The sequence below is a fragment of the Catharus ustulatus genome, chromosome 1, assembly GCF_009819885.2.
Source record: "Catharus ustulatus isolate bCatUst1 chromosome 1, bCatUst1.pri.v2, whole genome shotgun sequence".
NCBI classification, from domain to species: Eukaryota; Metazoa; Chordata; class Aves; order Passeriformes; family Turdidae; genus Catharus; species Catharus ustulatus.
Window position 1 is genome coordinate 49221038 of NC_046221.1, and position 15800 is coordinate 49236837.

General features: G+C 43.4%; 1 protein-coding gene across 3 annotated transcripts in view; it reads right to left on the bottom strand.

Moving 5' to 3' along the window:
- Nucleotides 1–5606: 5606 nt before the first annotated feature.
- Nucleotides 5607–15800, bottom strand: part of KIAA0895 (KIAA0895 ortholog) — a 35425-nt gene continuing 25231 nt past the window's right edge. Inside the window, exons 4-8 of one of the 3 annotated variants that reach the window (XM_033070141.2) lie at nt 14790–14922; nt 13324–13629; nt 12712–12809; nt 9997–10079; nt 6391–6497 (exon numbers count right to left, since the gene is read on the bottom strand). In XM_033070141.2, the coding sequence (XP_032926032.1) occupies nt 6497; nt 9997–10079; nt 12712–12809; nt 13324–13629; nt 14790–14922 (621 nt within the window). In that variant the 3' untranslated portion in view covers nt 6391–6496. Of the gene's footprint in view, nt 6498–9996; nt 10080–12711; nt 12810–13323; nt 13630–14789; nt 14923–15800 lie in introns of all 3 variants that reach the window. The other 2 variants (XM_033070135.2, XM_033070148.1) reach the window with 2 other exon arrangements.

A 15800-nucleotide genomic window follows, 5' to 3' on the forward strand; every position in this document is an offset into this window, starting at 1 on the left:
ATTTTCAGAAGCTGGGAAAGCACTAGTTTGTCCCTCTGCATAGCCAAGTCCGCTTCTCCACTGCCCTTTGCCTTGCTCCCTGTTGGGGATCTTACAAGAACAGCATTTTTCCTCTGCAGGCTCTGCAACTGTCATCAGTGAGAGGTAGCCATGGGTCTTTGTCTAGGAGTCAGTGTTCTGCATCGGGGAGAAACAGACCATATGTGCATATGGCAGGGATGGGTGCTGCTTCCAAGGAGGTTTGGATTCTGGCATGTCCTGGGTGGGGACACTTCAATCAGCGCTCTGCCACAGCTGCACTAGAAATGGAGCATTGAATTTGCCATCTACATGAGATTTTTCATACAGGAATTAGGTGGAAATGTCCAGTATTTAGATTATGAGCTTTTTCTTAGCTGCAAGAAGCAAGGTAAAGACATGCAGGCATTGCCTGACCACTGACTTTAATACTTTCATACAGAGTTTCCAGATGGGAAAAATGTTATAGGAGGCTTATGTTCTTTGTTTTTCCTAAGCAAAAGGCAAAATTCTTTCCCATGTGAGGAGTCACACTGATTGTGAATCAGGGCTTTTGTGAGAAACAGCCTGCAGCAGCTTTTTTCATCCCTAGAAGAGATGTAACAGCAGTTTTCTGTGAGCTGGCTGCTCTCAGGGTGACTGGAGGGCCATGCCAGCAGAGTGTACAGCTCTCACTCACTACTCAGCAGTTCTGGGTTGCATACCACATTCCACAGAGCAGGACAACACCACAATTGCAGACAAGCCTTTAAGCCTTAAGTAATTTTTACCTCCATATCTGTAGGTAAAACAGCTCCCTTGTAAAATTGAAGTAGCTCAAAGGATTTACTCTAAAATACCTACAGGTTAGGTGTACACTTAGGAAGTATGTTGCTGGATGACCTTTGATGACCCATCCTTCTGGCCATCTCATAACCTTGCACAATGAGATGTTCCCCAACTTGAGGGATGTCCAAATTTCTCTTTATCAGCTGTGTGAAAGGCCTCATTTAAAAAGTGGGGGGAAAGGAACGTGCACAAACCTGAACTGCAACATTGCTCAAACTTTATGTGGAAATACAAGGAGCACCAGGGTCTCAGAGCACTTTCCCGCCAGATTTTAGGGCGTGGCCTTCAGGGAAGTTTTTCTTTCAGAACTACTTACTGTCTTGTCCATAGACAGCTTTACCTCCCCCCATTCTTATTGCCTGAAGTTGTCAGCAGGCTCCCACAAAGATTACTCATATGTACCTGGCTGGGCACCTCGGTACCTTTGCACACCCTCCTTTGGGGGAACTTAGCCTGGTTCCTTCAATTCTATAGCTATTGTTCCTTTTACTGACCAAGGGAGGGGGGAGCTGGAGGAGTGTGGGCTAGAGAGACTGGGAAATGGGGAAAGACAGAGATAAGACAATAGATGGAGGAGTGAATCGCCACTGGAGGCTGTTCCACATGGTCCTGTGTGTCTGAAGACATGTCTTGTCTGTGCCTGAAAAAGCTTCTTGACTGAAAACTATATAAGAAGATTAAAAATGCAGAGGAGCTTAGCTTTAAAATACTGACAGGAGGAGAGGAAGAAGAGGTTGACTTACAGATCACCTGTGGATTTTTTGGGGGTAGGAGTGAATTTAATTTTTAGGCTCAGAGAAGCATTATATGGTAGTGAATATATTCCTTAGATAAAAGGGAATGTGAAGAACTAGGATTTTAAAAAAACCACTCTGATGGATGAGTGCTAGAGACCAGGACAAAAGTCAAGACAGAAATAAGCCAGTAAGCTGAAGAAAACAGCCTGACAGGTATCTTGCTTGCAATGTGTCACAGGATGGAAACTGGACCCTGAAGTATAAATGTGAGACCCTCCAAGTGTCATTTTCAAGGCACTGCTGGGACAGGGCCTGAACACAGGCCCAGTTCTGCTGTACTTGAGTAGATGTGCAGTAGATTTGCACAGTTCCAATGGAGAAGGACTCTGCAGGGAGGTGTCCATCCCACTCTGATCCTGGGAGATGGCAGAAGTACTGTAGCTTCATGCCAGCCCCTCCTGTGCCACCACCAGCATTTCTCCTGCCACCAAATTTTTTAGGATTTTTTTTTCAGAATTCTTTTATTTTCAAAACCAAACCTGACACTGCTCACTCATAAGAGCTCCCTCATCTGTGAGCTCTCTACCCCTGCTCCTGCTGAGCCATAAAGAGATGATGGGAGTCCCTGGAGATAAGTAAGGACATTGTATAATGTGAGAGAGGATAGGGAACGCTGGAATGAAGCAGCAGGGGAGGGGGGGCTTTGGGGGTGGATCAAAGTATTAAAGTGCAACATTTGGTGTTAACATTTCCTACATGGATGGTGCAGAGAATTGGATTGTAGCAAAGACGCTGCAATGCTGCCTCAGATAGGATGTCCAAGCTGCTGTAGAACTAAGGCCACTGAAGAGAGCAGCCCCCTCACACAACATGATGTAACACTTCAGTACTCTCATCTCTGTCATTATTTTATTTGTAAAAGCTGTATAAAATGCCTTTCAGATTTGATCTGTTGAAATGGGGAGGCTTTCCAATGCCAACCAGGTTTCTGTATAGGAATAACATAGCAAGACATACATACAAAGCAAAAAAACCAACCCAGGTAGCCAGGAAAGGCTGCCAACACAGCACTGACACCATGAAACTGTGCAGTGACACGAGCTTACTGCTGCTCACCACTGCTATCCACACACTCTATCACAGAACTTCAGCATCGTAACTCAGTAACCAGCCTCTTCACAGTGAATAACAAAAATTCAGGAAAATTTACAAAAGCTACACTTCAAAATTTGAAACAGTTTTACAAAGGAGGAATGACAGGTCTGATGCGAAAAACAGAAGCTGACAGCCTCGCCTATTGCTACATACTGATACTGACCACTTCCAGACTCCAAACTTTGCACCAGGCAAATCTATTTCTAGAATAATGAAGAATGGAAGTTTAATGGCACCTACTGCTTTGCAAAAAAGGTGATGCAGGTGTTCAAGTAAAGCAAACAAGGCTGTAGTAGTGTTTACAGCTATAGAGTGGTAGAAGTGTCAGGCCTGCAGGCACAGTATTTTGTGGCAAAAGTGTGACTAGCACAGCCTCCTGGTTTTGAGGACACATGCACGTTCCTTTAGATTATAAGATTCTACTACTGTGGGAAAACCACTTTGTTTATGTAGAAGTCATGGGAGAAAAGCAGGGATCTCTCCTGCCAGAATAAAATCAGTTCAAAATTGTCCCTTTCTAAAGGAATTTTGCATACCCTAGGGTCAGCAAAGTGAGCCAGATTTTTCCACGGTGTAGCTCAAATGATGTCTACCCAGTTTACTCCTAAGACAGCTCTTGACTGTAATCCTTGGCTTGACTTCAGTCATATGTAGCTTTCTTGCCGTTTCTGGCAAAGGAGCCAAAATCTGGAGCAGAAGTGCATATCTGATGTGTAAAAGGTTTCTGTCAGGCTGCTGCAACACTGTCTGCTCTGCACAGCTCTAAAATAAAGCTGGGCAGGTGAAGTCACCAGTGACCAAACTAGACAGCCTGAAAGAGGAAAGGAGAGAAAACAGCATACAGAGGCTGAATGGCTTTCAGCTCTTGAACAATACTGACAACACAAAATTAAGGCTGATGCAAGCAGCTCTCAATCCCTGCCTTGAAAATAACTAAATTTAATAAATTTATGCTTGTTGAACACATTTTGTTTTTTGCAGCAGCCAGACAGCCATTGCAAACAACCTGCAATAGTATCTGAAAGGCAGCTGCTTTCATGGGATTATTCATAAACCCTCTGCCCTCTTAGCCAACTATCACCTTTTCCTCACAGATTTTCCTATGGATCAGAAAATGTGTTTTCAAGATTTTACTGTAATATCTGGTAATGTCCTGGGTGTAAAACAAGGTAGGAGAGTTATTGCATTTGTTACATTAAAGAACAGGATAAGAGGAGAGGGATGCTGTGGCTCAGGTCCATGGAAATGCGGTGTGGGGAAAACCTTGGCTCCATCTACTCTCCTTATCCCATGCCAGGCCTGTTACCAGTGGGTGAAAGCAGCAGGGTAAGAAAGGGCAGAAGCCTTCTCCAAGGCTCCCACTAGTTTCTGCCCAGCCTCTCTTACCACAGCTGCTTCCCAGGAGTTCAAAGGAGCCCTTGTAAAATTCTGTCTACTGAAACAAAACCCTTTGTCACAATACTTACATACTTTGTCTCATCAATTCCATAATACTTCTCAATCAGCAAATGTAGTTTATGTAGTAAGTCCTCCTGCATCATCTAAGGTATTCATCATGGGACTAGAGAAAGCTCTTTGCTGTAAGGAGCTCTCTCTCTTGGTCCTAGATATAGCACCAGCAGTTAAAACAGAGGTAAAGTTGCTTCAGAGTGGTGCAGCACTTCTGTTGGAACATAGGAATAGGGCACTTGAGAGTCATCTTCACTCCACCACTCACATCTTGTTTCTGAAATGAGCTCTGCACACTCAAGCTTGCTGTAGTGTGGGGGTACTGCTCAAAAATGTGACCTGATCCTATGTAGGCTCAGGCGACCCAACGCTGTGCTGGATCATGGCCCTATGTTCCTGAATTTATTTAGAACCATGGGTTATGAAATCACAGTTTTGCTTCATCCTCCTTCCAAAACACTGCCATGCTGAATAGTTCTCAAAGGAGGGGGGTCCTTCCCAGAATTCAGCCTCCAGAAACATTTACTGTACACATAAGTATGTAGAACGATGTACAGTAATTTCACAATTATAAGCCACACTGAATATAAGCTGCACTTCCGGGTGCCAGCAACTTTTCGTTCTTTGTCCATATATAAGCCGCACCTGATTATAAGCCGCACGTTACAATACAGAGTGTGATAAAAGGTATCTATTCTATCACCATCTGTTGAGGGTCGGGTGCAGTGATCCTTATCTCAACGGCAGATATTCTGCTAATGGGCCATCCATTGAAACCAGGCAGGGCATTGTTCTTTATCTTTTCACAACCCATCCTTCCTCCAGCAAGTCATTTTCTGCTAATGGCCCATTGAGTCCCACTGTGTGACTGATAAAATTACTGCATCCCCTTGGAAGTTGCACCAGCCAGGGGGAAGAGCCCAACATTTCTTACCAAGATAAAAACAGAGGTTTTGGGACACTAAGGGAGCCCCTTTCTCCACTGGACTCCAGAGGAAAACTGGATTTCTCCACATCACCACTGGACCTCCAGAGGGAAACTGCACCTTCTACAGGAGCACTGCTTCAACTGAATCACATCTGTCACTGCAGGAGGATGCAGCCACCATTTAATGGGACTGCTACCAACACCCTGCCTGAACGGGGTGTCAGGTTGTACTCTGACTTTGTCAGGGTTTGGAGTTTGTTTCTTTGTAGTACTGTATTTCTATTTTAATTTCCCTAGAAAAGAACTGTTATTCCTAATTCCCATATTTTTGCCTGAAAGCCCCTTGATTTCAAAATTATAATAATTTGGAGGGAGGGGGTTTACATTCTCCATTTCAAAGAGAAGTTCCTGCCTTTCTCAGCAGACCCCTGTCCTCCAAACTAAAACAGCAACTTTTTGTTCTTTGTCCATATATAAGCCGCACCTGATTATAAGCCGCACTTTGGGTTCGGACCAAAATTTTAGTCAAAATGGTGCATCTTATAATCGTGAAATTACTGTAACTTTTTCAGGGAATGAAAGGGAAAGCTTTGCTACTCACAATCATTAGAATACCACTACCTACCATTTCTCTCTTTTTTAAAACACTAATCCTCTCACTAAAAAAACACCCTGAAACTTTTTGTAATGTTACAGACTTCGATCCTGTGGTGCAAATACCTGCTTCTGTGCACTGTTTTTAAACTTTCTGTTTTCATTGTAATGATGACCAAATGGGAAAGTTATGCAGACAGCAAGGCAGCATAATCTATAGCAGTTCTATTTCTATGAACCGTGACAGCTATGACCAAAGATAAGGCAAACAAGTGAACTAAGGGGGAATTTCTCCTCTGTCTCCTTTCTTCCACCTCTAAACCTGGGTGGGAAAAGGCAATATATTACAAGAAACAGCATTGAGCACTATATCAAGCATATAAAAGAGAATAGATGATTGGACAGATCACTGCAGAGGAATTTCTAAGCCAATTTTACAAAAATGCACAATCTCTTTAAAAATAATCAGTATACAATCACAGTGCAAAAGGACATAAAGTGTCTTTTTCTGAATTCTACATATTCTGGCCACTCTTCCCTCCCATCCCTCATAAGTCCCTTTTTGCAAGCTCTGGAAAGTCCAGTTCTACATCCTCACACAGTAAGTGAGTGGAGATCTAATACTGTTAATTTATGAGATCCTGGAGCTCCTCATCAGTCAACTCATTGACTTCCATGATCTTTTTCAAGTGTTCCATGTACCGGGCGTGGTCTTGCAAAAAGTGTGGCACCCTCATGTTCTCAATCACAGCTAATCCTTTCAGGCGATCCACATCCTCGTATGAGATCTGTAAGGAAGCACATGGGTAAATTTAGCAGTACAGTCCCATAATTTCTCTGCTGCTGCTATAAATTCTCTCCTGTAAATGAGAAAATATTTCAGAGCAGGAGAATTTAAAATCTTGCAGAACTGTTTGAAAACATGAGCAACTGTGTGCTTCAGTAGAAGATGCAAAAGAAGTGTAAATTAAGCAAATGCCTTCATAATTCCTGATTCTGCTTTTGATTCAATCAGTAAACAGACATGTAGGAATGTGAATGAGAATCATCTACAGCAGCTGCAGGAATAGAGAGGGAAAGGATGGAGTGCGTGTGAGTCCTGGAATGTCTTCTCAACAAGGCGGAAAGATTTGCATGAGAATGGAAAAAACACTGTGCAAAAGACTAAGGAACTAGAAAGAGAGGGCAGGACAGGCATGGCACAGGAAACAGTTTGGGAAATGCATGGTCCCTGCATGGACCTGAACTCTGTTGTTTCATTTTCACTAGTAAATGTGCTTATGCAAAGCGAAATTAAAATGCACCTCTAGTAACTAACTACAGCATGAACAATACCTAAGCATCCTAATTTTAGGTTTTTTTGTTTTCCCCATTCAATACCAGAGTGGAGACTGGGTTTGCCTCATGGCATCAGAGCCTTCTGGGTATTGGTGATGAACTCTCATTTTGCAGCTATTACAGGACCTGGTAGAAATATCCATTTTCCTTAGGAAAAAAAGCTATCTTCATAGTCTTATGATTCTAAAAGCTAGGATTTCTAATCACAGTAGCTCAAGATGCTGTGAATGATGGTCAAGAAAGGATGAATGTTTTTGTTTTGGGCACAAGCTGCCATGGAAATACAGAGCAGGACTCCTTGGGCAGCTGTCCAGTGTGATGAAATTTGTGTGGCTGTCGCTTTGTCTTCAAGCTGTGAGTTCTGGCACCCTGCAGACAGCAGCATATGTGCTGGCAAAGTCCACCAGCCTCGCTGCGCTTACTTTCTGACATGTCCTATTTCTTCACACGCTGTGCCAGGCGGCTTGAGTGGAGCCTGCTCCTTCCAACCTTTTTTCCCCATGTTTCCTTTAAGGAATCGAACCCTGCAAAGTCTGCTTTCCCTGGAAGCAGCCTGTCCTCTTGGCAGCTGATGGTTTCTATTCATGATGAAGGATTCACAATGTGCAATGGGCATAGAAGGGCTTTCTGGAAAGAGAGGGCAGTGTAACCCAGATTGCTAAACCTGATCCATTGAGACAGGTACAGTAATTTCATGATTATAAGCCACACCTGATTATAAGCTGCATTTCCAGGTGCCAGCAACTTTTCGTTCTTTGTCCATATATAAGCCGCACCTGATTATAAGCCGCACGTTACAATACAGAGTGTGATAAAAGGTATCTATTCTATCACCATCTGTTGAGGGTGGGGGCAGTGATCCTTATCTCAATGGCAGATATTCTGCTAATGGGCCATCCATTGAAACCAGGTGGGGCATTGTTCTTTATCTTTTCACAACTCCTTCCTCCACCAAGTCATTTTCCCACTGCGTGACTGATAAAATTACTTCATCCCATTGGAAGTTGCTCCAGCCAGGGGGAAGAGCCCAACATTTCTTACCAAGATAAAAACAGAGGTTTTGGGACACTAAGGGAGCCCCTTTCTCCACTGGACTCCAGAGGAAAACTGGATTTTTCCACATCACCACTGGATCTCCAGAGGGAAACTGCACCTTCTACAGGAGCACTGCTTCAACTGAATCACATCTGTCACTGCAGGAGGATGCAGCCACCATTTAATGGGACTGCTACCAACACCCTGCCTGACGGGGTGTCAGGTTGTACTCTGACTTTGTCAGGGTTTGGAGTTTGTTTCTTTGTAGTACTGTATCTCTATTTTAATTTCCCTAGTAAAGAACTGTTATTCCTAATTCCCATATTTTTGCCTGAAAGCCCCTTGATTTCAAAATTATAATAATTTGGAGGGAGGGGATTTACATTCTCCATTTCAAAGAGAAGCCCCTGCCTTTCTTAGCAGACACCTGTCCTCCAAACTAGAACAGCAACTTTTTGTTCTTTGTCCATATAGCAGCCACCCCTGATTATAAGCTGCACTTCGTGTTTGGACCAAAATTTTAGTCATATCGGTGCGGCTTATAATCGTGAAATTACTGTACATATCTCAGTGATGATAATTGGAACAAAGTCCACAAAGAGAATCAATTTGCATCTGAATACACTGCTTTTCTAGTTCCAAGGACAAGATGCACCCAATTAAAACACAGACACCCATGCCCAGGCTTATTCAAGTCACTAACATACTGCTAACCGACGAATGTGTGGCATTACACCTAACTTACTTAGAAGTGGATACAAAGGAGCTCTCCCAAACCACACCATCTCTCAGTGTAGAGACACAGCACTACAGTAATTTCACGATTACAAGCCGCACGGATTATAAACCGCATTTCCGGGGTGTCGGCAATGTTTAGGTCCTCATCCACATATAAGCCACAACGGATTATTAGCCGCACTTTAATTCATAGCGAGGATCAGTGTGCAACTTCCACAAATTTGCCAATTAGTAACAGAATCGCGGAATAGCGGGGTTTACTGGCTCGGGTTGGGGCCAAACAGGCTTGGCCCGCTCATGGTTGCCGACGGGGCCGGATGGCCCATCTCGGCACTACGACTTGGCAGGGGCCCGCTGGGCGGTGCTGCCGCTGCCGCCGCCAGGCTGGCTCACCCCCCCGCTGCCTGCACCGCTGCGTTTGCTCGCCCTGGCCCGGCTCTGCTGGGCTCCCCCGCGCCGCCGGGCTCCCCCGCGCTGCTGGCCTCAGTTCTGCTGGGCTTCCCTGTGCCACCGGGCTCTCCCACACTGCTAGCCCTGGTTCTGCTGGGCTTTCCCGTGCCGCCGGGCTCCCCCATGCTGCTAGCCCCAGTTCTGCTGGGCTTCCCCGCGCCGCCGGGCTTCCTGCTTCTGCCGTGCTCCCCTGCGCCGCAAGGCTCCCCCGCACTGCTAGCCACGGTTCTGCTGGGCTCCCCTGCACTGCTAGCCACAGTTCTGCTGGTCTTCCCCTCACTGCTAGCCCCAGTTCTGCTGGGCTTCCTCGCGCCACTGGGCTCCCCCGCCCCCGCACTGCTGGCCCTGCCTCTGCCAGGCTTTCCCACCTCTGCCGGGGCTGGCCGGGCTCCAGCTTGGCTTGGGGCTGCCGCGGGCTCTCACTTCCGTGTTGGCAACTTTTAGAACATTGCTCATATATTGGCCGCTCCGGATTACAGGCCACACTTCCGGGTACGGACCAAAACTGCAGTCAAAATGGTGCGGCTTGTAATCCTGAAATTACTGTACATGCAATTAAATTCTATCTCTTTTCCTGCCTAAAGAAAGAAAAAGCATCCTTTCCCCCTCATACTTATGTTCAGAGGTTTCTGTTACTACTACAAAAAAGAAACATGTATCTATAATCTGAGATATAGTTTGAATGCGATGCATTTCCCCAGTCCTTGTAATTATTAAAAAAATTACCAAAGTTGACATCCTGAGGAGATCAAAAACATAATCCCATCCCGTGGTGGAAACAGGTTGTCTTCCTTACCACAGTCAGTGCACTAGATAAAAAAGACTGAGGTTAAATCAAGCTTACTTATGCTCTTTGTAATGTCCTCATGTGTTTCTTGGGAAACACAACAGTAGGTGATATTTTGCTGCTTTTAGGTTTCATAGTAAACTGTAACTCTGGTAAGTAACAGTAACTTTGGTAGTTATGACATACTCAAGTGCACCCAATATCTGTATTCTATTTCTCTTCAGAAATATTTGCATGAAATTACCACATGAATATTTTGCAATGCTTCCTGTATTTGATTCTTTTCTACAAAGTTTTAAAACTGCTCCTTTTAAGAAGCACCTTTTCTCAGGTTTCAGGTGTTTTACTTAGTCACTTCTAGGTATGTTGAACAGCTTGCATGTATCCACACCACACTCTTCTACACTGTAAGTAACATCAGAAGCAACAGGAAAGCAGGACCTGGAAAACGTGCCAGCCAAGCTTAATACTCCCTTTGGAACAACCTGATCCATCCATTCCACCCTAAAAAAACAAATAAATCCCCCATTTAAAGTGATGATAAACCACTAGGCTAGATCCCAATGAGAAGATATGGAGATATTGGAGTGGGCCCTGTGAAGGGTCACTAAGATGATTAAGGCACTGGAGCATCTCTCCTGTGAGGAAAGGCTAAGAGAGCTGGAACCGTTTAGCCTGGAGAAAAGCAAGCTCATGGGAATTGTCAGTGTGTATGAACACAGTAAGGGGGCTCTTCTCACCAGCACACATTAGCAGGGCAAGAGGCAGTGGGCACCAGTTAAAATGCGCAAAATTCCATATGAACAAAAACCACTTTTGTACAATGAGGGTGGAAAACACTGGCACAGGTCATCCAGACAGGTTGTGGAGTCACCATCAGTGGTGATATTCAAAGCCCAAATGGACATGGTCCAGGGCAAACTGCTCTAGCTGACACTGCTTAAGCATAGAAGTTGAACATAGGATGTTGCGAGATCTCTGCAGACATCTGTGACGCTAAGAGCAATTATTGCTCTGATACACAAATTTCCAGCTTGATTGTAGATGTCTGAAGCTAAACCATTCAGAATACATTTTAAGATCCCTTGATTGTAAAAGTTGTAAAGTCAAGCACTTATAAATTATCATAATGCTAGAAATAAATTGCTTGTAGACCCTTGATGTGGGTGCCATGCAATGTAGATGATAGTGGAATCTGTAATTTTATGAGGAATGACTTAGTGTGTTTTTCAAGTGGCCTGACAACCTGCAGACTCCCTGAATAGAGGCATAAAGCAGTAAAGGAACTGTATGTTCAGTGGTTTAGCAGGCAGAAGCTGTGTGGAGTTAAGCAGGCTTAAAGCAAAAGGAAATTTCAGAGAGAAAGTTGCAGACTTACTGATTTTATTTTCAAAGCTTCCTTACTTGGTTTAGCTACCTAAATTGCTCTTGCTTATCAATAAGGATGTTTCTTACAGTAAAGGGAAAACTCAAATGTGGACCAAAACCCTCTATCATAATATGCTCCTTCCCTTTATCACCCATTGATTGCAGAAATATTGGTATAGCAGCTCTAAATTCAAGCTCAAGTCAATTTGACTCCCTGATTATGAGAGTATGAACCCTGCTTAATGAACTGGGAAAGCTTAGCAACCCAAGGATTTGGTTCAGGAAGTGTGACAAAACTTCTGCATTTCTTAGGATGATTGGAGCTTGAGCATGTCCAGAGGAGGGCAACAAGACTGATGAGGGGCTTGGAACACAAACCCTATGAGGAATGACTGAGGGAGCTGGGATTGTTCAGCCAGGAGAAACGGAGACTCAGAGGTGACCTTATCACTCTCTACAACTTCCTGAAAGGTGTTTGTAGTCAGGTGGGTGTTGGTCTCTTTTACTAGGCAGCAACTGACAGAATGAGAGGACACAGTCTTAAGCTATGCCAAGGGAAATATAGGTTGGATATTTGGAAAATGTTTTTCACAGAAAGAGTAATAAAGAACTGGAATTGTCTGACTGGGGAGGTGGTGGAGTCACCATCCCTGGATGTGTTTAAAAGAAGACTGGATATGGCACTCAGTGCCATGGTTTAGTTGAGGTGTTAGGGCATAGGTTGGACTCCATGATCTTGAAGGTGTCTTCCAATCTAGTGATTCTGTGATTTGAGGACAAAGAAGCCATGACAGTTAGAATGGACCTAAAATTCATTCACATTCTGTGAATGTATAAATACCATTATTCTGGGGGGAAAAAACTCATTTTTTGAGAAACACCTGCCACCAGTGAGAGAGCTTTGAGATTAAATACTCTTTGTGGTGGAAGGAGGGGTGCATTAATGTCAAATGGTTTTCTTTTCTGCTAGGACCACTGCCTTATCTAGCACCTGTCTTGTTTGGCCAAGGCAGTCTGTTGTACTGCAAGTCAGGTAGTACCCTGTAAAGAGAGGAAAGTCTGAGAAATATGACCATAACATCTTAATTTGATAAGTGAAGGATGAGGCCAAGCTGGTAGAAATTTTTAGGACCTCAAAATACTTGCAACTTGCAGAGTGTATTTGAAGGTGCTGTACAGAGCAGATAATTCTAGATCAAAGTAAAAGCACCATGACTCATAGCTTATTACAGACAGGCTTGCTGAAATGATAAAACTATACTCTTGGGAATAATGAGTTCAGTCACCTTTCCAAGGGCTGTCAGAAGATGAAAATCAATGGACTCCCTGTATCTCAGGATTCGGAGGATGCCATCCAAATACACCTGGTCCTTATTGAAACAGCCTGAAAGGAATGGAGATATATTGCACTCTATCACTGTTTTGTCAAGGCATGTTCTCAGAAGCCATTATGAGCAGAACAATTTTATTTTTAAAAACTAGATATTTATATCCCTGACTTTGAAAACCTTTCCAAAAACTAGCTAGAAGGTAAAACCCACCAGCCAGAAAAAGAAATAAAACGTAGAAGATAGGTCCTGTGAATAACCACAGGCAACATTACATCTGTAGAAAGCAGGTGAAACGGAGTGTGATTTTTTTTCAAAGTTTTGCATTTATGTTCCACTTCCACAAAAAAAATGAAAAAGTCCTTTACTGATTCAGCTTGAAGATCTCACTCATGAGCATTTTCAGCCTTTTTGTCCATAGCAGAATTCCTGGTATGCCATTTCAGAAAGTGTGGAGTCTGATTTCTCCCATTTGCCATGGTTTTACTGTGTGACATGTTAAGGAGCTCTGTGCATGTTCTGAAAACCTCCCTGAAGTACAAAGCAAGAAAACGCAAATAGAGAACTCACCTGGCTGTGAAGTGTCAGTCCATCCTCTCTTGGCACGTACACAGTAATCCCACCTAGTATTGGGGTCCTTGACAAATTTCCCCACGTCCTGGAAAAGCTGACTGAAGGACATTTGGCTGGCCTGGTACACTGTGTAATAGAGCAGAGCAGCTCTCCAAAGGAAAGGGTCTTTGCGGAACAGGACACTGTGAATGCTCGCTAGCCCCTCTTCTGTAGGGTTGATTGGTTTTAACCCATGTTTTCTACGTCCGTTACGGTTGCACCAAGGCTGGCTGTTGTTGTTAAAACCCCGAAAGTAATGAGTTCCTGAAAAAAAAAATAAAAGGAATGTGGCACTTAAAACAGTAGCATCCAATGATTAACAAAAAAATACAAAATATATAATTCCAGAACTCTAAGCTGGTAGGACTGGGCACTGGGAAAAGCAATGACTTTAGCCTTGTCTACAACAGAGAATTTTGTCAGCGATATATACATCACACAAATATTCACCTGCTGACTGCAAGTAAAATTCCTGAAGGAATGCAACTATCAGGAGGACTTGACTTTCTAAATCTGTGAAAATGAATTTTCAGAAGTCTTAAAAGATTAGTTGTCTCTGGTACAGGCTAGGCATTGTATGGAACAGCATAAAGGAAAATCAAAGTAAAAGGGCAGAAATATTGCCTCCTGAAGGTGATTAAACAGCACTACTGCGGCCTTGGAAGATGCTATGTCCCTTAAAATGTGAGTAGCAGCAGTTCTAGGCAATTGCCTAGGCTTATTCTTCAGGCACTAGCCAAGTTTATCCATTTCTTATGAACTTAGTTGAAACAGATGCACTGAAAAATTAGTAGAAATTTTCCACAGGGCTGGGCCAACCTTGTGGTAATGCAAATTTTGCAATTTTGCACCAGTTTAGGGATCACTGGGATCACTGGTTAAATTCTTCATATCTAAAGCATGTGTACATGTGCAAACAGGCAGTGCAACAGGAGGAGGTTTGTAAAGTGACATAGCTGGAGCCAAGGTTGAACGGTCACACTATTTTTGTTTCCCCCCCTTTTATTTTTTAAGTCCAGAGCAGTTAAAAAGAAACTGCTATCATGAGCAAAATGTCCCTGAGCAGTGACAGCACGGAAGGTATGCCCTGGAGCAGAACCTCTGGGCTAGCACCATCTGAAAGGATTATTCTTTGTCTGCTCCAAGATTCCTTTGGCATGGAACCTCAGTGCTGTAAGTGGGACTAGCTGGTAGGCCTGCTTCAAAAGCTTGCTCTGGATCTGACCTAAAATGCTATTGTCCATGAACTCTAGGAATCCTTTTACTGCAGTAATAAAAAGGTTTTTCCTTCCCTTTAGCACATCTCCAGTATAGGGATGCTCCCTCTTTCTGTATCTGTCCAGTGCCTGGCCCATCACTGTGCCATAAGTAAGAATGCATGCAAGTACTCCCCTTCGACTGCAGAAGGGATGTCATGCTCATACCAATTTCATGTCTCAGCATCCCCTCCAGCCAGTGTTCTCGCGCAGTGGAGACATTGATGGTGAGAGTGGGGCGGCCGTTCACCACGGTCATGGAGGCTCGGGACAGCAGGTCCTCTGTGAGATGGACCACAATCTGAAGAGGAGAGAGTTCAGGTAGAACTGAAGGAGCTCTCTTCTCACTCCTGCTCCTGCTTTTTCTTCTGGCCCTTCCATTATTTAATTTCTCTTTGGTCCCTTGCCCTCCACAACTCTGTCTTGTGATCAACAATCACAGTAACACTGACTAGACTCAGAGGACAGGGAGCAATTGCATGCAAAATAAATTAGAGAAAATTCCAGTTTTTGAACTGTGTTGAATTATTTTGGTATTACTAAGAACAGAAAAGTAGTAGATAAGAGTACCTTATCTAATAAATTGACTAGGTATTTATATAATAAGCTGTCTGAAAGCAAGCCTAAAGCCACTTGAAAGAGAGGGAATAGTACTGTGTAGTTTTTCTCCTGTTACATGATGCAGAGTTGAAATATTGAAATACTGGTATTGTTTGGTTCTATACAGCAAAATAGTTCTTGCTTTCCTGTTTTCTCTTGGAAAACTGGTAATCAAAACAAAAACTGACAGAGAAGGAAACTAATGCATATTGATGTATTTTATTATTTAACTTCAAAAAGCCTTTTTAAACAAGTGACTGAGAAGGAAAAGTGAAACTATTGAAGACTAAGCACCTTTCCCCCTTTATGTAAATCCTAAAGAAATAGTATCACCCAGAAGAGTACAAGGGAGACTACTTTAAAGAAAGATTACTTTTTTAGTATCCAAAGAAAAGGACCCAGAGATCTAAGGCATGAATGTAACACTTCTCTACACTCAAAACTAACCATGCAGCTTCAAGTTCAACAGCAGTCAGTCCCATAAAACTTGCATTTAAAAGGCAGGAAAAATTGGTAAATACCAAAGCATTTAGATTTAAAGGACAGGTGCCACTTAACATTATTAACACCTCTTCAGCT